The sequence below is a fragment of the Rhododendron vialii genome, chromosome 8a (assembly GCF_030253575.1).
Source record: "Rhododendron vialii isolate Sample 1 chromosome 8a, ASM3025357v1".
NCBI lineage: Eukaryota > Viridiplantae > Streptophyta > Magnoliopsida > Ericales > Ericaceae > Rhododendron > Rhododendron vialii.
The window spans coordinates 17323923-17344038 of record NC_080564.1 but is presented as its reverse complement, the minus strand read 5'-3'; the positions used below and the strand labels follow the sequence as shown (position 1 = coordinate 17344038).

Below are 20116 nucleotides of genomic sequence, written 5' to 3'. Positions count from 1 at the left end.
AAAGAATATTATGGTTTTGTAGTTGAGAGAAGATTAGGAGAGAAAGAATTAGACAATTAGGAAAGATGAAAGATTTAAAAAAAAAATAGGAGAGAGAAATATTGAGAGAAATTAGAAAAGATTAGGAGAGAGAAAGATTTGGAAGATTTGGAGAGAAAAAGTATAGTTTATGATTTATTTGAATTTGAGGATCGAAATATAAGTTTTCCAACCCACTAGGATGACGACTTAAGATTCTATGTAGGACAAGACCGCTATTTAAGTTCTCCTTTTTCTTTTTGTGGGTTTAGTTTGAGAAAGTTACTGATATGCACATTAGTCTCAAAATGAAAATATTTTTGATAGAGTATTTATTGTTTGTATCCGGAAAGATTGAGCATGATCTTCAATATGGTAAAATTAGGATATTCATGAGATATTTAGAATTTGAGGAATTACATATATCATTATTTTTGTTGACATGAGGTACTTATTAAGTTTTTTCTAGTTAAGGACTTGAAGCCAAACACCCCCAAATTTAATGCATATTTTGCGGAGCTTGGATCCCAACCAGTTTAGTCTAGTTATGGACCATTTGTGGGCCCTGAAAAGGGCCCACAATAATGATCAGAACTGTACACTTTTTTAAGCTCTTCGAGAACATTGGCTACGCCAAAAATCACGTTGATCGAATACGGTTTGATAAAATGTTGAAATGCATTAAGTTTGTATGAAAAAAAGTGTGCAACACTGGATTGCAACTCATTTGACACAATTATATAAAGATCAATGCCTTTCGATATTATATCAAGATCCGATCAAATTGATTTTTGGCATGGTCAATGTTCTCGATGAACTCTAAAATATGAACGGTTTCGATCATTATTATGGGCCAAAAAAGAGCCCACAAACGGTCCATAAGTAGACCAAATTGGTTGGAAGCTTATATGTAGACCAAATTGGTTGGAAGCCCAACTGGTTGGGGATCCACGCCCTATTTTGCCACATCTCGCCACAGAAGAAGATGGCCAAAATGGAATATTCACTTGCAAAATAGTACTACTGTATGAACTAATATACCAGTATAAGTAAATTATTTTACATTTGATGGAGTAAAATAGTTACAGTTTTAAGGAGTATATATAGTATTAAAAAGAAGGATAACTAATTAGAGTATTTTTTTTAAAAAAAAACTGAGAAATTGACTTTTAAACAGATGGTCTATTATATGTACAACTTGGGCAATTTTTAGTTGGTGAGTTAAAGGAAGATTAGATTTGGTGGACGTTAAAACTGAAATCTCCGAGGACTCCAATACTTTTTTCTTTGCTTCGACATCTCTACCTCTACCTCTACCTCTGCCTCTACGAGTTTGTTTGTTCTACAGGACTATTTGTAATCCTGGATTGGCCCTCGTCAAGGAATTTGCTCCTTTGCTTGCACCGTCTCCTCTCTCTCTCTCTCTCTCTCTCTCTCTCTCTCTCTCTCTCTCTCTCTCTAATCAAAGCCGCCGCTTGACAAATCTGCTCCTCGATTTTCCGATCCGATAGAAATGGTGTTTGACTAGAGAACCAACGAAAAAATATAAAAAAATAACAAGATGATGACGAAGTCTTCTTCCGGTGGATTCACCATCGCCGGCAGTGCTCCGAAGCTCGACGTCAATGATCGGATCGCTCTCCGATACTACTATCGGATTGCTGATAATATCCTCAAACAGGTACCTACACTTTTAATTTGGACATCAGCCAATATATTATTGTGTTTGATTTTTTTTTTTTTTTAACTTTTTTCTGGTTGAGCGACTATTATTTCGATTTTTTTTTTTTGTGAATGCAACGGTGAAAAAGATTTGGTATTTACTCATCTAGGTAGCCAAAAGTTCGCCAGATCACCGTACTTCCAAAGTCTTGTATACAACTCCTGCTGCAACCCTAGGCTTACCTAATACTACTAGTGAAGTGTGGATGGTCGCCAGGGGCGCCTCAAGAAGTTTTACTTTGGTGACGTACAACTTAAGGTGCGGTCACGTGACCCAAGGTTGCCGTTGCTGGAATTGCTTCCGGTTTAGTAAAGTAAAGAAAATAACACTTCATAAGAAAGAGAGCCGAGGGAGCGCTTAACGAAGTGCACGTGGCTGTCCATGTGCATCTTTCGTCCTAAACCACTAAGATGTCATTTGTAGTCTTGGGGAGTTCACTTGTAAAATTGAACCATCCTTGGGTTCATGACCAATGTGGGCTACATTGGGTTATGACAATCACCTGACCCTATGATGCAATATTCTCGTTGCATTAGTTCCGCAATCCCTTGGTGGCCATAGTATGGCTCTTAGCTTTGTACAACACATCATAGGCTCGTACAAGACCCCAGAGGTGGCCCCATCATGGGGACCTTGGTTGTAATACCAATGTTAATGACCTGCACCCAACTGTTGATGTACATCCTCAGGCCTCAACCACTTGGCCTCAAGTATAGTGTTCGGATTTGATGCTACTTGTATAGCATGCTGCAGTGGTGATTCTACAATAGTAATAGGCCTTAAATCAGATTTAACTTGACCGCATATTGGACGATGGTCTGTCACAATTCGACTTCCAATGTCAAATGGTCTCAGCATATACTGTTCAAAAAACGTACAACCATACCCACATTTGACAAATTGATCACATGACTTTCCATGTTGATGTAAAGAAATATACTTCTCTTGAAGCTTGCCTTTCATCTCCTCCCATGTTATTGTTGGTGGTGATTCGAGTCTTCTTAAATCTGCTTCAACACTATACCACCATCTTTTGCCAATCCAATAAGTTTCATCTTCGCAAATCTTAATCTTCAAATCATCCACCATTTGTACCTGTCAAAAAACTCTTCAATTGAAGCAAGCCAATTGAAAAACATCCTTGGATCATAGCTTCATCAAAATCCAAAACTTCAATCTTACGGGGAATGGCATATTGTGGCCCATAGCATCTCAGCTCTGTGAAAACATAGTGGCGAAACTTAAGCTCTGCTTTGATACAAAATTGATGTTGGACAATTGTTACTAGGGGTTTGAAGCTTTGATATGGCAATGTTCCAGTAATATTTGATGTTGTTTAGTGCTGTGAATACTACTCCATGAACAGTAACAAAGGCTGATGGTAATCATAAAATTAGAACAAGATAAGACTAGAAGAAGATAGGTCTAGGGATCACTCCTAGGAGCCTTGGACTTTACCCCTAGGGTTTGATTGCATCACACAATCTTCAAAGAGGCTTCAAAGCTCTGAATTTTTCATATTACTGATCTCCATTATTTTTGTGGCATAACATCCTTTGTGTAGACTGGAGAAAAGGGAAGCTAAAACTGTGACTTTCAAGAAAAGGGAAGCTACTAATTCCTTGACTTCCAGAACCTATACATTACTAAAAAGATTCATAATTATAGTCCAAATTAACAACTTGACCATAAACAAACCATGGGCGACCACTATGGCCCCATGTACAGAAAACTAAAATTACTAAAATACCCCTATCTGGATAACTAACCAGTGACACTCTTATTGAATACTACTACGACTATTTGTTTAGTATTCATGCTTCTTTTTTTTGAGAACGTGCGAATTTTGATATATTGCCTGCTTGCGACCTAAGTGTGCGTCGTAGAAGTGGGTGCCCCAAGCGTAGGTCTAGGTTGATGTAGCACAATACCTGGATGTCCGGGATTGAATCCAGAGGGAGCTCGATTATAGCTTGACTGGAGGTTTGCTTTATGTAGGTGGTTTGGCGTTAAGACGGCCAACTTTTGGGTTTGATTTGAGCGGTGGAATTCCCTCTTGAGTGAATTATGTGATTACTTTGGTTGAATGACTACTTAACCTAACTACGACTTTTTAACTGGAGCTTTAAACTAAAGGCTTGGCTTAGGGATAATCAACACCCATAACACGAGGCAAACTTGTTCTTCTCAAGAAAACTCGACTGAGATGGATAGTCAACGCTCTCACCCAGAAGATTTAACAAGGAAAATCATTTTACTTCTTAAAAAGGGAGTTAAGCATGTCTAGGGTTTTGAGACATTTTAACAAACACTTGGAGGGACATCGCTACAAGCATCATATGTGGTAAGTAGTCAAACCCTTGCCGACATATGATCAAAGTGGTTAACACCTCTAAGTTTTGATACATAAAGACAGACCCAAACACATGCTTAAACTAGAAAATGAACATTTATGGGAGAAGAACAAGAAATACCCATAGCTACGGGATGTTAACCATCCCACAACCTAGCCTTACTAAACTACTCACACATATCAAAGAAAGACATGAAAAGAGCTCGGTAGAAGACAAGGTAAAAACTAAACATTGATAATATTCGAAATAAACACAAGATCCTCGAAGAGGAGAGAATTCCTTACAACTTTAATGAAGGCAAGTAGCTTCGAACTAAATAGATCATACCTAAAATCCCTCCTCAAAAAATGAATGAGGAGAGAGAAGAGAGCTAGGAGCTTTAATGGAGGCAGAGAGAGTGTGTGTAAAAAAAGACCCCTAAAAACAGACTAAGGATGGTATATAGCTTGGTAGGTTTGCAATGAACCAAGCTGAGCCCAATTCATTTACTAAACGAGCCAAGACAAATAAAGCTTTAGAGTGTTGAGTTCCGCTTATTTATTAAACGAGTCTAAAACTCGAGTTCAAGTTCGGCTCTTAATATATACCCCCTTAATTAGTTAATTACAAAATTGCTACTGAAATGTTTGCAAAGTGGCTTGGGTATTGATACCCAAGTGTTGGGGTATCGATACCAGTGCTGTAAATGGCTTGGGTATCCGGTATCGATACCTCTGCTTGCTGGATTTTGCAGGCACTCCGAGTCTTCCTCCAATGCTTTGGATACTTCGTTCTGGACTCAGGATGAACTTCTCGTGGCTCTAACATACTCAAGTACTTTTGGATTCCTCCGGGGATTATTGGGAGCCTTAGAAATGCCATTTTCGCTCCGAATACCTAATGTCCAACAAAAACACTACTTGCACGTAATATCAAATAGAAACGAGTATTAAACGCATGCAAGTGTGACAAAACTAAGGGAGATAAACCCCATTATTTACATTATTTAGGGCTTATCAATGCCGTATCCTTGAATTTACTTTTTCTTGAGGCAATCACAGCCTCCATCAAAGCGAGGCACATGTCCGACGACAACAAAAAAGTGGGCAGGTCATAGCATGTGTCTAACATGTGTCACTTCATGTCCATATTCGACATGTTTTTGAATGCTTCTCCCCTTCGTATTCTGTTTCGCTCTATTTATGGAAATTTAAATCTCCATGCACACGACGAGATTGCATCAAGGGTCAGCCTTAAGCCCGTACCTCTTTGCCCAAGTTATGGATGAATTGACTAGACAGTTTCAGGAGGATATCCCATGGTGTATGATGTTTGCAGATGATATTGTCCTCATAGATGAAACCGCTAGAGGTGTTGATACGAAATTAGAAATTTGGAGGGAAGCATTAAAGTCAAAGGGTTTTCGGATAAGTATGAGCAAAACTAAGTATATGGTATGCAAGTTTAGTGGTACGAGCAATGCGCATGAAAAAAGTGTGATGAACCAAGACCAGGAGATACCAAAGAGTGTCCATTTTAGGTATTTAGGCTTGATTATTAGTAAAGATGGAGAGATTACCGATGATGTGACCTATAGGATCCAAGTGGGGTGGCTCAAGTGGCGGAGCACTACTAGTGTACTATGTAACAAAATTGAAGGAAAATTTTTATACAACTGCCATAAGACCAACGATGCTTTACGGGACAGAATGTTGGCCTATTAAGAAACAACAGATGAGCAAGATGAGGGTAGTGGAAATGAGAATGTTGAGGTGGCTGTCTAGTAAGACTAGATGAGATAGGATTAGAAATGACACGGTTAGTGAGATGGTAGGTGTAGCACCTATAGAGGAGAAATTGAGGGGAAATAGGTTAAGGTGGTTTGGACATGTATACCGTAGACCTGAAGATGCAGTAGTTAAGAGAGCGGATAGAATAGCTTTGGGTAGCAACGCTACAGGGAGGGGAAAACCTAAATTGACATTAGATGCTGTTGTGTGCAAAGATATGAGTCTAATGGGTTTGAGTGAACAAATGGCCCTTGATAGAGCTTAATGGAGAAAAAAGATTCATATAGCCAACCCCAATTGATTGGGACATATGGCTCGGTTTGGTTTGGTTACGTGCACGACGGGGTTGCACGTGAGGGAGGGTGTTAGATAGCTTGATATATATATATATATATATATATATATATATATATATATATATATATATATTGCTGGACCCATTTCCAAACAGCTTAAGCTTCGGGACGATGGGTAACTTAACAAGGATCTACCTCTTGAGCCTACTAAAATTCCATAACCAGACTTCACCTCGAACTTTCCATCCTTCAACCTCCATCATTACAAAGCATCATCATCCACCCTTGGCATCTCGTAAGGCCATCCCAAGAAGGGACACCATTCCTCGGCATAACAGTCATTGAACTCCCACCAGTAAAGCTCTGTTCTAAAAATCTGTCTTGGCGGCCGACTAGTCGGTGCCTAGGTGGTAGGTGGGGGTCCAATGCCTAGATAAAAATCGGCCTAGGCACCAACAAGTCGGCTGGCTAAGGAGCTAGTTGGCCTCTAGGCTCTCCTCTTTTGACCGACTAGCGCCTATCGACTTTTTGGAACTGTTTGTGTCTTAGAAACGTGGGTTTAGAGAAAAGTTTGAGGAGCTGGACTTTTTTCCCTCTTTATTTTCTCCTCTTGTTTCTTTCTCCACATGTCTCGGGATGCAGGTGGGAGGTCCAAACTCCAAACCATGCAGGGGATAGCTCCCACTTTTCTGGATAAACATGATATCCTTGTCTACTTAGTTGTATAATTTTACTTTAATACTTTACAAGAGATATATTTTCAAATACTTTCACTACTTAGTCGGCAACACTTACTAATCTTATTTCTTATTAAGAAAGAACAGTTCAAGAAATTGAAGGAAATCGATATTGTGGAACTAAATGAGGGTATAACAAGAGCCATAAAGATGGCAATAACAAGCTCTTTGCCATAAAAAAGTCATTAATGAGATAATTGTACAATCTATCAGGTTGTTTTTTTTATGTTTTGCGATAGATACAAACCGAGCTGACCTGATGGATACTTGTGGGTTCTCCATCAGATCATTTGTCGGCGGCTTATTCTAGGGTGGTTGTGAAGTGAATAAATCTACCTCTTTTCAGAAAAGGGAGACACCAAGAAAGAAAAACTTATTGAAACAAGTTCCTGTGCGAACTGTCATAACTTATTTCACTGTGTGAAGCTATCCAGTTACTGATCTTTCTATTAGGTCTATTCTGCCAATTAGGCTACTACTGCATGCACGCAAACTGAACACACTTACATAGGTCCTTGATTTAGAGAGCTACAGTTGGAAGCTGGAGCATCCACTAGATAGCAGAGGAGAGATTTCTGAAATTGGATTAATATACTGGTGAATCCATCTGATCAAATTTGTTGAATAGTTTTAATTAAACAGTCAGATTGGAAACGTAGTGAAAGTTGTGAAGATAAGTATCATTATTTATTTGTTGCTACGGATAATGGATTTTTGGCATTGTCAAACGATTATATTGTCCTTGATACATCTTATGCAGTGCAATATCCCTACACGGCTATACCACAACAAAAATTGAAAATATAGTGCAATATCATTTCGCATCGGAATGAAATGTGATTCACCCATTAAAAAAAATTAAAATATGATGCCAGAGTTGCTTCTCTTACACTTAACTCCGTTTTATTAATTTGTCTGCCTAAATGTGCTTAAACTAATATTACATTGTGAATACTGGTAGGATATTGTCGTATGATAATTGCTGTCATGGTTGCATGAATTTTTTCTATTTGGACACCTAGGCATTTATCAAATCTTTTAGGAGTAGATGAGTTGCATAGGCTATTCAATGATTTTGAAGGCGCTTTTATGCTCTGGCTTGAGATTGTGGTGTATTCTTGTAGGGTTCAGTTCATCCCTTAACTCTGTTTATGGTCTGGAATTGACTTATTTCCTTGTAACAGATTATTTAAGATCTCTCTCTCTCTCTCTCTCTCTCTCTCTCTCTCTCTCTCTCTCTCTCTCTGTGCGCGCGTGGCTGTCAAATGTTCTTTTTAAATGTGCTGTATTTGATCCCAATATGATTATGACATGGTAGGCTGACATCTTTCGAGAAGAGGACAACATTATAGATCTCTATGTCATGCTTCTCCGGTTTTCGAGGTGAGATATGAACAAGAGTACATTAACTTATTCCCTCTTTGACTTCTATTTGTAATTATGTTCTATAACTAGACAAGAAAACCAGACGGGCTTTTGAATATATTTTTTTCCCGAGAGGGGGGATTTTGGTGTTGAACATTCTAGATATCTAGTGCTGTGTCAGGTAACTGATTTATTCTTCTTCAGTCTGGTCTCTGAAACAATACCGTGCCATCGAGAGTATAGAGCGTCTCCACAAAGCAATAAAATGACTTTAAAGAAGGTATTATGATCACATTTATGCTTTTGGAAATCTAGAATACATTTCCTGATTGCTAGCCTAACAGGTGAAATTTGGTTCTGGAATTCTTAATTATAGAAACTATTGAGTGCCGTGAGTGAAATGGAGATGTTGAAGCCAAAAGTGCAAAAGATTGCTGAGTTAAACAGAAGACACATAGATCAAGCAAATGGTTGGGGTCACGTTCCTCAAAACAGTCGGTTTGATTCCTCATTGGAGTGGCCTCCTATCAAAAAGCAAAGCCTGACAAGTTTCGTTATAACCAAGGTACAAATGCACATATCAGTGGGTAGTTACCATCTTTTCAACTTGTTAGTCTACAGTTCTTTAATTGGGCTCAGAAGTTCTAGCTTTTACCCTATGTGACCAGGTGATATTCCAGTCTCAAGCATTGCATGTTATTTAATCTAAAGTGTTGTCTGTTTAGCTGCTCCTCCTCGTATAATTGGTATTACACCAATATAAAGTTTGTAATTGGATAATCTATTTCCATCTGACAGACACAGCGTCCTGCTGCTCAAGGATATTCGTATCAAGGTTCAAGGACTCAGCCATCTGTGCATGCCAAGCCTGTAGAAGAGCAATTTCGCAGATTGTAAGTGCTTGGACATCCTCCAAAAGAGTTCCTTTCTACTGGCAATCTGGTTAAATAGCTAGACTAAAGTGTGTGCACTCCTGTTGCTTTGTTCTAATAGGTACAGAGGGAAACGGGTTGTTTTTACCCCTTTTCTCAGTAGTTTATTACTTTATCTATCTACTACCACAATTAGTCCGACAGTTACGTCCTTTCTTTCTGTGAAGCTAAGATCGATCTTTTTCACCTTTTCTCCTTCTGTTCCATTAGGTAGACACCATTTTAGAATCTTACAGTCCGACATCTTCTCCAGGGGACTCCTAGTAATCGTTTCTTTACTTGGTTTCTGAAACACCATAATTTGCTGAACCAAAGTTTTTTTTTTTGGATCACATTTAACCAGAGATTGGAATCCTAACAGTTTGTGCAGATAATATTTGGATTCAGCCATGGCCCATGTTACCATGTCCTCGGTGCCACTGAGCCAATAGTTCAGAAAACATTGTTTTGTTATTTGCAATATCATTTTGATTTGGTTAACATGTATGGTTTTTTGGTTGATCTGATTTTAACTATTTCTGGGTACAGTACTAGATACATAGTTTTTGCCATTGTACTATACTAGTCTGTGTTTTGTGGTATATGGTTCTTAACTTTTGGTGAAATAGACAAAAAGCCACTTTTGAGGTTATGCCAAACCATCTAAATGAACTATCTAGGCGTGACATTTTCAACTAAAAACCTCGCTCCTTTTGAAGTTCCATTGGACTATGGTCCTTTTGCTTAAATGTATTGCTTTAGCCTATCGACATTTGTTTATGGTGTGAACTCAAAGAGTACAATCTAAGTGTCAACTGTAAATGCACTCTGATGAAAACATGTGCATTCACCTATGCTTCCTACCTTGTTTTCTGGACTATAATATTATAGGCCAAGGATTAGTGCACGTGAATTGGTAATCAAACTGGTTTTAATAATGTAATGATGTGAGTTCGTTTAATTATCCATCGTCCTCCTCTTAAAAAAAATAATATTAAAATAAAAGTAGGATTATGAAAGAAAAAGAAAATAATAAATGAACAAAAAGAGAAAGGAAGAAGAGAGGAATCTTCTTATTGCTTTCCCCTCATGCTTGTTTGCATGCTGTAGATCACTAACCATCCCCTGTCCAAAGGAAGAAACTCGTTCGAGACATTCTATTTTGGGTCCAAATGGGCTCTATGGGCAGTGGCAACCTCCTAGTAATGATAAAAGGGTATGATGTACTTCAGACAGACTGACTTTGTTTTGATTTGTTATTTCAGGGAGTAGACTGACTATTTTACTTTTGAATGTAGGTCCAATATCCAAGCAATATAGACCTTACTCCGGTTGAAATCCCAAGGTTAGATTTATTGTAGAACTACATTCAGCTTTTCTGGTAGAAGATGGAAAAGCATTGACGATTACATCCTTTTATATGTGTATACAGTTTACTCCACATGCATAGTAGGTTAAATGTTAAACATCGTTTAACCATGTGTCAATACCATGGATTCTTGTGTAAATGAGTACCATGTTATTATTTGAAGAGTAGTACAAGAGAAGAGGTTGACAAGTAAGCGACTCTCCTCGTGATCTTTCTGTGAAGTTCTAATTGGGGTGAATTAATCTACAACCAATTTTGTTCCAATCAAAAGCAAAGAAATGGTATGAGGATTCATAAAGTAACTGCTATGAGGATTCATAAAACTCTTATTTTGTGAGTATCAGAACTCAAAAGTCATATTCAACAGAAATCTGCAGTTTGTTTGCCTTTACAATAGGTTGGATTGGAAACTAGATTAGCCCATTTCAATAGACTCTTGTACAGTCAGATACTAGATAATTGACGATGAGTGCATCCATCTTGCTTTTGGAATGTGATATCAACAATTATATTTGTGCCCTCAAACCTAGTGATCCAAATTACCCTAAGTTATGCACCAAAAACTAGACCATTTATAGCCATTACATTCTTGAGTTTTCTGGAAAGATGAAACTTTGTAAAGAAGCAGATCATAATGTTGGTGGAATCATACTCAACCATGTTGTTTCTCTGCTCAAGCTGCAGGCAGTAATTTGAGTTTGCAGCAAGTCAGTTTTCTATGGTATTTTGGTTTTGTTTTCATTTTTTCCCTGAATTTCTGACCTGGCTCTGATGAGTGAATAAATTTACTACTAAATCAAGGGAAAACAGCCTGCGCCAAGCTCCCGAAAATGGAGTGTTGAGTGAAAAAGCCTCTAGCGCCTCAGAAAACAAAAAATTACATATCGAAGCGATTACCCCTTTAAATGATGATGAGAAGATGAATCGTGATGAGGAACCTGCCTCCTTGATTTCCTTTGAATCGGTAGAAACTCCTCTGCAAACAGCTATTATCAGACAGCCTTCTCCCCCTCCTGTTTTAGCAGATGTACAAGATTTGATTCCTCCTTCGGACCCAGTAACTGAGGCAGATCATGGAATGGAATATTCCTTGTCTGGTGGTTTAGTTTCTTCGGAATCTCCACTGCAATTGCACATTGTGAGAATCTCTCTCTCTCTCTCTCTCTCTCTCTCTCTCTCTCTCTCTCTCTCTCTCTCTCTCTCTCTGTGTTTCTATTCATGTTCTCCTTGTGCTTGACTTGTTGTCTGAGCTCCTTTTGGTGAAACACATTCTGAATGTTATTCCATGTGTTTCAGCAAAAGGGACTGTTAAACTTTCTCTGTAATTGGTTCAGCATTTAAGTGATTTACATCTGATTCAAATAAAAACAATCATGAATCATTTAATGAGTAAATTCAGTGGGGTCCGAATAGCAGTAATTTACCCTTGGCATCTAATTAGAATGCTATTGAGTAGGACGTACTTGACTAATAAACTAATGCAACCTGTAAGGTGATTTTCTATTTGAAATGTAATTGTCTAATTTAGTCTTTAACCCTGCTATGAAAATTTATGCCAAAGAGATTGCTGTTTTGCCAAGTCATCACTAAAGACTTAACAAGGTTTATTTTTATAGAGCATTCACCAGTTCTGGGGCAACCGTGGAAGGGCATAAGGATCCATCATAAATTTTAAAATAAACAGATTGCTGTTTTGCATAATTCATCACCAGAAAAACTTTTGAATTTTTATTTTTATGGAACATTACCTAGGTACAATATAATAGTGGCTGGAGTTCTCTTCCTTACCCTACCTCTTGTCTCTTTGCAGTCAACAACATTGATGGATAGCTTTATGAAGCTAGCGAAATCAAATACAGACAAGAATTTAGAAACTTGTGGTGTTCTCGCTGGTTCACTTGTAAGGCTTTTAAACCTGTCATTACTCTACTTGATCCCAACCGATGTTTGTTTCTACTTTCATTTTCTGCAGAAAAACCGGAAGTTTTATGTAACAGCGCTCATTATTCCAAAGCAAGAATCAACATCAGATTCGGTAAGGCATTATTCTGTCCTGTACTCTGAATTACAGACTTACAGTTAAAGGCACAAAGCATGAATTAGACATGGGCATGGATATGACGAGATACACCCACACTGACATGGCAATTTGGAAAGAACACAGCTAAGATGCAAATATTGGATGTATATTGTAACGACCCGCGCCAGCTGACCTGCTTACCCTTAGCCTAACCACGTGGCTCAAAAGGTTAACTTCGGGTTATACAGTAGCTGGTCATGGTACATTTTATACTGCTTTTCCTTTTTAATTTCCGCCGATGTGGGACTTGGGAGGGCTCTCACAATCCCCCCACCTTAGCTGCAACATCCTCGTTGCATTGGCCCAGCAACCATCCCCTTGTGGCCATAGTGTGGCACGTAGTTTTGTACAACACATCAATGTGCTTGTACCAGATTCTAGAGGTGGCCCCCACCATGTAAACCAGGGTTATGTTCCGATACCACCTATGACGACTTGCGCCAGCTGACCTGCTTACCCTTAGCCTAACCACGTGGCTCAAAAAGTTAACCTCGGGTTATGCAGTAGCTGGTTGTGGTACGTTTTATACTGCTTTTCCTTTTTAATTCCCACCGATGTGGGACTTGGGTGGGCTCTCACATATATACTGTTACCGTACAAGTACAGTACTTCATCTGGCGAGGTGGGATTATAGGTAAATAAGTGTGCACAGAAATGTCCTAAGTTTAGTTAGAAATCCTAATTCATGAACACATTTGTAGTTTTGGTCCTTAGAATTTCTAAAATCAAATAGTCTATATGAGGTGGGATTATAGGTAAAAAATCTGCATTGTTTTGTAATCACCGAATGCTTAGTTGTTTTATTTCAAGTTGCGGAGTGTTAAATCAGTTATATGACTGTCCCCAAAGTGTTTAAGACATGCAGTTTTTAAGAAGAAAAATGAAAAATTGTGCATGCCAACAACGTGACACATCTAACATGGACATGGTGGCTTCTTATAAATGTTTTTGCTTATTTTGGAACTGTTATACCAATATCTACTTTTTGATCAGTGTCAGACGACAAATGAAGAGGAAATATTTGAAGTGCAGGATAAGCAATCTCTGTTTCCCCTTGGGTGGATTCATGTGAGTTTTTTTTGCGGTGATTACAGTCTTATATTGTCAGTGATTGGTGATTCATAAGGGGTTTGCTGGTCTAGACAAATCGGCCATTGTTAATTCCCTTTTGAGTTGATTCATTTAATTCCGAAAGACTTGTTCTTTGATGAACTTGTGGGTTATTGCCTTATCTGGAAATCTAGAGCTAGTTAATGTTAAGGTCCTAAATTTCTGCAACTTTATCTACTACTATTTTTCGTAGGGCTGCCAAGTGGTGTAAAAGCTGCTTCTTGTCTCCAAGATCATTTGATTCACCTATAGGGCGACTCATTATGCTTAAACTTATTGTTGTACTCTCTGTAGTATTGGTTTGCTGCTGCCAGTAGTTAACTTTCTCCCATTTGTATATGCCAGCAAAGCTATGAAGACTTTTATCCAGTGGCATTAATTGATATCTTGTTTTTTCCCATTTCCTACCTCAGGATCTGGCACATTTTTTGACATGTCTCCCATTTTATACTTTTTATTGTCTGTACCCCAGAACCTGTTCCAAGTTTGTGTAGTTAACTTTCTCACATGCTATCATTTAGAATTACGAACCTGCAATCTATATGCAGTATTGGGTTGTCACTATCTGTGGAATGAGTTTTTTTTTTTCCGTTATATTTTGCTTAAAAATTCATTATTCTGGTTCGTAGCATGTAGACAAATTGGAAAAGTTGGAAAAACAAGCCGCATGAAAAAGAAAATCCACTGAAGAAGCCAAAGCACCTAGAATTGGCTTATTCTTTTTTCGTTTTGTCTTCAGTTTATTTTTCAAATTTGCTCCAAGCTTTCTTACTTTCCCAGCACTCTGGGAGAGAGTTGTTTTTCGTTGCTTAAACCACCAGTTTTTTAAGAGAGAGAGAAGGAGAAGAGAGCGAGTGTATAGCCAGCCACAATCGGAAGGTCGGTCGGTTACCATGGAGGTTGATTAACTGGGGTCTTGGGGCACAAATTAGTCACTTGATGTTTGAGGGTACACAGGCATTCGATTGATTGGGGTGGTGTTCTGTACTGTTTTTCAGTTTCGAGTCTTCGACCGTGCTATGTTGTATTTGGTATGATTTGTCCACCGAAATGTCTTTCCAAAATTTGAAAAACACCCTAGATGTGTCTTACAGTGTCTCTGGGTAGTGGACAAGCATTTGCAAGCGTGTCCGGATAAAAGCAGTACGAAAATATTAGGACACGCCATGTGGTTTATCTGCCACATGTCCAGCCACATCCGACGTCTATCCTTGTCTGATGTGTCAAACACAGCAATGACACCCATTTAGGTGTGTTGTCTAACCTTGATTGAATACAAGCTATCATGTTTAAAGAATGACAGGAATGGAGATAACTAGATAAGTCTATTTAAGTATCTCCTATTTGTCCAGTACTGTCTAGTAGTCTCCAGAATGTGGCCAAACCACATAACCCTTGTTTTCCCTTCAAAGTTCAGACCATTAGTTTCCCTTAAATGGATCTTTTATTTCTGCTGCCCAAACTCCAAGATTTTTCTCATCTTCGAAACTTCAAGACAATTTTCCCAGTACAGCGTGTTGTTGCCATGCATTTGTTTCATCCCTGAATTCGACCTTCTCTTTCGAAACACTGTTCTGGAGTTGTTGGTGGACTTGACAAGAGCAGTCATTTTCCCGACGGAGAAACATCCTGTCTATGATGTCAACTTCATCACACATGGATGTAAGAAGTGCCACAGTTAGCATGGCTTATTTTAGTAAGGTTTATTGTAGAGAAGAATTAGCCAACCTCGTATTGAAGTTCTTTTACGTTATGAACTTTACTGGCACAACTGAGAAAGTTAATACGAAATAATTTGCAAAGGCATGTATGTAGAACATATTCGCATCTTTGGGCTTCAGTTAATTGATGAAGTGAATCGTAGTTGCATCTGCGTTCTCTCTCTCTCTGTGAACATATTGACTGGTACTTATTTAGAGAAACAAACCCCTTCGCTGAGTGATGGTTGCTCTGATGAAGGATAATTTGCGTGGATCGACTCTGTAATGTGTGTTAGCTATAGTTCTTTGCTATTGGATCTTCTGTTGCATAATTGTGTTTAGTTCACTGGCTGTTATGATCTGTTGCGTTTATTTCCCTATGATCTATGAAGCTAAAATTGTTGATCATTTATTGGGTTTCACATTGCAGACGCATCCTACACAGTCTTGTTTCATGTCATCAATAGATGTTCACACTCATTACTCATATCAGGTGTGTGACTCTTCGTTTGTTTTTCTCCTTCCTCATGTTTTGCATTTTATAGCCCTCCTCTAAAGCTATTTGTTTGGTGCGAAGGAACATCTACTATATAGTAAAAGAGTATTGCTCTTACACAATTTTACCTTTTCTCTTATGTGGCATGTATTTGGAGCTCGTTCTGCTATTACTCCCTCCGGCTGCTTTTGTTTGTCCCTCTTGGAAGAACGCTTATTTTCGTATTTTCGCAGACCAAAATAATATATATACTAGTTTTTGAGGTGATAATTAACCAATGTGGGACAAACTCCAATAGTGTTTAAAAGTTTTTACACCAATCAAAAGAGCTTAATTAAGTCTTTTAAACAACATGGAAACATTCATAAACATATGGATGGAAATATTTTTTATTTTGTCCAAAAGTATGCACGTTCTCCGAATAGGGACAAACAAAAGTGGACGAAGGGAGTATAAAGTTGGCACTGGGCACCCTCTACTACATATCTAAGAAACACATGTCGACCAGCCTCACATGTTTGGGCGTGTCCAACACCTTTGGACACACTCCAAACATGTGTCAAACATGCCCAAATATGTTTCTGATTATATTGTGATGTTATTTTTGTGGGATTATGTCAGGACACCTTGGGGAGGTTAGAATGCCATTCTTTAAAGTTTGGAGAGCAAAACCTCAGTTCTTGAATCCATTTTTAGTGACAATCATTGCCGATGCAATCATAAAAAGCTGTCTTCATAATTTTAATAAGTGATTCTAATCTGTGATTTGGTAGAAATAACTGCTTTGTTTTGATGGCATTTTGAAAAAAAAAATTTCAACTCAAAAATAGTCATTACCCCTACTTTCAATCATTATTCTCATTTCTCTCTCCTCTCTCCAATCATTATTCTCATTTCTCTCTCTATTTCTCTCCACTCATTACCCCTGTCTCCAATTATTACTCTAATTTCTCTCTCCACTCATTACCCAAAAACCAAACTAAAAAAATGTCCAAACACCATCCAAACAAGGCAAACGTTTTCTCTTATACCAACGTACTTAGCATATAACATATTTAATTTTAAATCTAGTGTGTCCCCAATGGTTTCATGTTTTACTTTTTTTGAAAAACTAAGATCTCCGTGTATCCTTGTGTGTTGGTTTGTATCCTTACTTCTTTACCTACATACTTATAAGGGAAAATTAGCCATAAGGATAGTAAAATAATTTTCATTTAGGGGAAGGACGCTAGTAAAATTGTTTTACGTGGAGGTCCTTCAACTTTTTGAGTTTTTTAGTCGTAAGGCCAAAACATGTTTAGGCACTTTCATAGGGTTTTAGGGTGCACTTTCCTAATATAGGGTTTTAGTGGTTTAGGCACTTTCATAGGGTACTCTAGGATTTTAGGCAATTTCATATATAGGGTACCCTAAGGTTTTAGGCACTTCCATAGGGTAATAAAGGGTTTTAGGCACTTTCATAGGCATATCTATCCTTATATTTGATTGCAAAATGTGCTTGTCCTTGTGCTCAAAAAATGAAAATATGAGGGATTTTTGGCTAAGTCTCCCTTATATCACATTTAAGTTTCTATCCAAATAAAACATTGATATTCTGCATTGTCCGTACTAGAAAAGAATCGTTTACCAATTAATCTACCGCCATCCTTCATTCCTTCCTATTCCTCCATTAAACTTGTGCTCAAATTAATTATTTATTTGTTATCATGGAAACTCACGTTTTGGATTTTGAATTTTTGTACTAGCTTTACAATTCATTCAATTTCCTTTATGTAATATGAACATTTTTCACCATCACCTTACTCTCGTTGGAAATAGTTTTTTTCCTTTATATGAACTGATATTGGATCTTATATAGCGATTTTAGTTTCGATCATATAGTGATCGAGTTAGGATTTTCTTTTGGTCCTAGATTGGATAAATGCCACAATAGATTGTGTTTTACATTGAATAATTGTCTAAGAGCTTTATTTTCTACAGTTTTTAAGCAAGTGTGATTTTATTTTACTAAACTCGTATTCAATCTGTAATTGAGGTACTATAACTCCCCTGTGAATCGTCATCTTTGTGCCATGCGTATTGCGCGGCTAAGCTGCTAGTTTTCTAAAGATAGCTTGTGCTTCATCTGGTTACCTAGGCAATTAACTTCTGCCAAAAGCGTGGGCAACAATAGGGAATCTTCTTAAATTTGTTTTGTACTGTGGGAGTTTGTAGTGAACATCATTGGAGAAAATCAGATGACAGGTGTATCCACCAGTCATGTTTGGCAGTATGTCGCCTCTGTTGGGATGACATGCTTTTGCTAGCAAATTATGGGTTTCGGGATAGAGGCAAGGCATTTGTGTATGCTTCTTATTCGTTTAACGATTTGTGTAATCCTTCTCCAGATTATGTTGCCGGAAGCTATCGCTATTGTTATGGCACCGAAAGATAGTTCAAGGTAAGGACTATTCTCGATTTGGTTATTCTAATCCTTGCTTCAGTGCTTTATGTAATTCGTAGTTCTATTTTTCTGCACGCACAGAAACCATGGCATTTTTCGGTTAACTACTCCTGGTGGCATGTCAGTCATAAGACAATGTCCACGTCGTGGATTTCATCCACATGACCCGCCTCCAGACGGTGGCCCAATTTACAAACAATGTACAGATGTTTACATGGATCCCAAAGTGAGGTTTGATGTTATTGATTTACGGTGATACATTCAAAAAAATTCCCGACATACGTCTGGCTACTGATCCATGAACATATTGGTTCAGTTACCAGTTGATTATTACCATTTCACTGGAACTGTTGTAGCCCGCCTGCATTTTTTTGGACAAGACTTTGTTTAATTTGGTGCGCTTGTCAATAGTTCATACAAGAAAACATGAATTTGATTGGAGTCTTGCAAAATCTGAACTCCAAAGTTCCTGTACAAACTCAGAATTCCCCTGAGATAGAAATTCGGTTACTAGTGATTAGACCCAACTTTGTAAAAGGAACATAAATTCAACTCTGTGTTGGTTGTACCAACGCTCTAGCAGATTTATGACCATGTTAACAGGGGGTTTGGGGTCCCTGTAGCGAGGCGAAGGGGCTGCAAATTGCAGTCCCATAAAACGTGAGTGCAATTTTGTTCACTCTCCTTATAAGAGGATGAATGTTACCCTCTCTCTTATTGGATGAAATTTTGTAAGTTTCACTTCTGCAACACACTTTTTCATAAGCATGACATTACTTTGTGATAAGATTTACACCATTTTAACCAATAGGAATGAGGGTAATGTTCACTTTAAGGGTGAACAAAATTGAATTCCATAAAACGTTGTCGAGTTGGTTCCATTCTTCACAATTACTACTACATTTATTCCCCAGCTGGCAAGTGGCAATGCATGAATCACACGCCTGCCATAAAATACGAAACCCACTGACCTTTTTTCGATTCATTGAAGTTTTTCCCAACCTACTTCTGATCTTTTAGCCATATTTTATCTCAACAATTCAAAAAAAAAATTAAAAAAATTGTCTTAGATCTCAATTAAGTTTAATAAAGTACAACACAAGCTGATTTCAAGCAACTTGCAACTTGAACATTCTACATGTTATAAGTTTTTCTAAATCGAGTAATAATTTGCTCGATTTTAGTTTGAAAACTACTGTAATACATTGAGATAGTAGTTTATTTTTGAGGTACTCTTAACCAGGGCTAGCTTTGGTTTGCATTAGGCTCCTAATTGTATCAAATTTTGGGGGTTTTCAAAAATTACTCTTATATTATGGATATAAATAAAATTAGTAGGAATGTTTTCAATAAAATTAGAACGATGTGGTTTTCCAAATGCATGGATAGCTTATAGAATGATTGGATTATACTAGTTACAGTTGCCTCCAAAGAAAAAAGCTTTTTGAAGTTAAAGTTATAAATTCTCTCTCCTTCTTCGTTTTTTTTTTTTTTTGAATTATGGCATAAGTGCACTATAACTAATTCTAGGATCCCGATCTCATCGCCAACTTGAACACTTATCTATTTTTTTAGAAATTTTGTTATGTGTTAGATTTTTTTTTGTTTATAAACTGTCTTAGTTAAAAAGTTTGTATGGGTCCTCAAAAAACTCAGACCTGGCTAGCATAATAATATTTTTTTTTGAATTTTTAAGAAAGAAGAAAATAAAAAATCTGATGTAAGTTGAGACAAACTTCAAACAA

The 20116-nt window shown here is 37.7% G+C and overlaps 1 protein-coding gene across 5 annotated transcripts; it reads left to right on the top strand.

The window, feature by feature from the left end:
- Nucleotides 1–1179: 1179 nt before the first annotated feature.
- LOC131336133 (AMSH-like ubiquitin thioesterase 1) lies at nt 1180–18823 on the top strand. 5 transcript variants are annotated; one of them, XM_058371840.1, is made up of 14 exons: nt 1180–1699; nt 8216–8280; nt 8467–8542; nt 8639–8827; nt 9061–9155; nt 10284–10389; nt 10472–10518; nt 11353–11680; nt 12353–12442; nt 12515–12577; nt 13616–13690; nt 15863–15925; nt 18316–18368; nt 18453–18823. In XM_058371840.1, exons 1-14 carry the CDS (start codon nt 1580–1582, stop codon nt 18625–18627), a joined length of 1545 nt encoding a protein of 514 aa, XP_058227823.1. In that variant the 5' UTR covers nt 1180–1579; the 3' UTR covers nt 18628–18823. The 5 variants fall into 5 exon arrangements, with proteins under 5 accessions (XP_058227823.1, XP_058227822.1, XP_058227826.1 ...); XM_058371839.1 differs by having other exon boundaries at nt 11344–11680; XM_058371843.1 differs by lacking the exons at nt 18316–18368; nt 18453–18823 and adding an exon at nt 18143–18161 and having other exon boundaries at nt 11344–11680.
- Nucleotides 18824–20116: the final 1293 nt, after the last annotated feature.

Excerpts from the sequence above, each read along its gene's own strand:
- LOC131336133 (XM_058371839.1), top strand. The coding sequence starts at position 1,580 with ATGATGACGAAGTCTTCTTCCGGTGGATTCACCATCGCCGGCAGTGCT. Across the intron at positions 8,828-9,060 it reads CAAGTTTCGTTATAACCAAG|ACACAGCGTCCTGCTGCTCA; the intron begins GTACAAATGCAC and ends TCCATCTGACAG. Across the intron at positions 15,926-18,315 it reads ACACTCATTACTCATATCAG|ATTATGTTGCCGGAAGCTAT; the intron begins GTGTGTGACTCT and ends ATCCTTCTCCAG.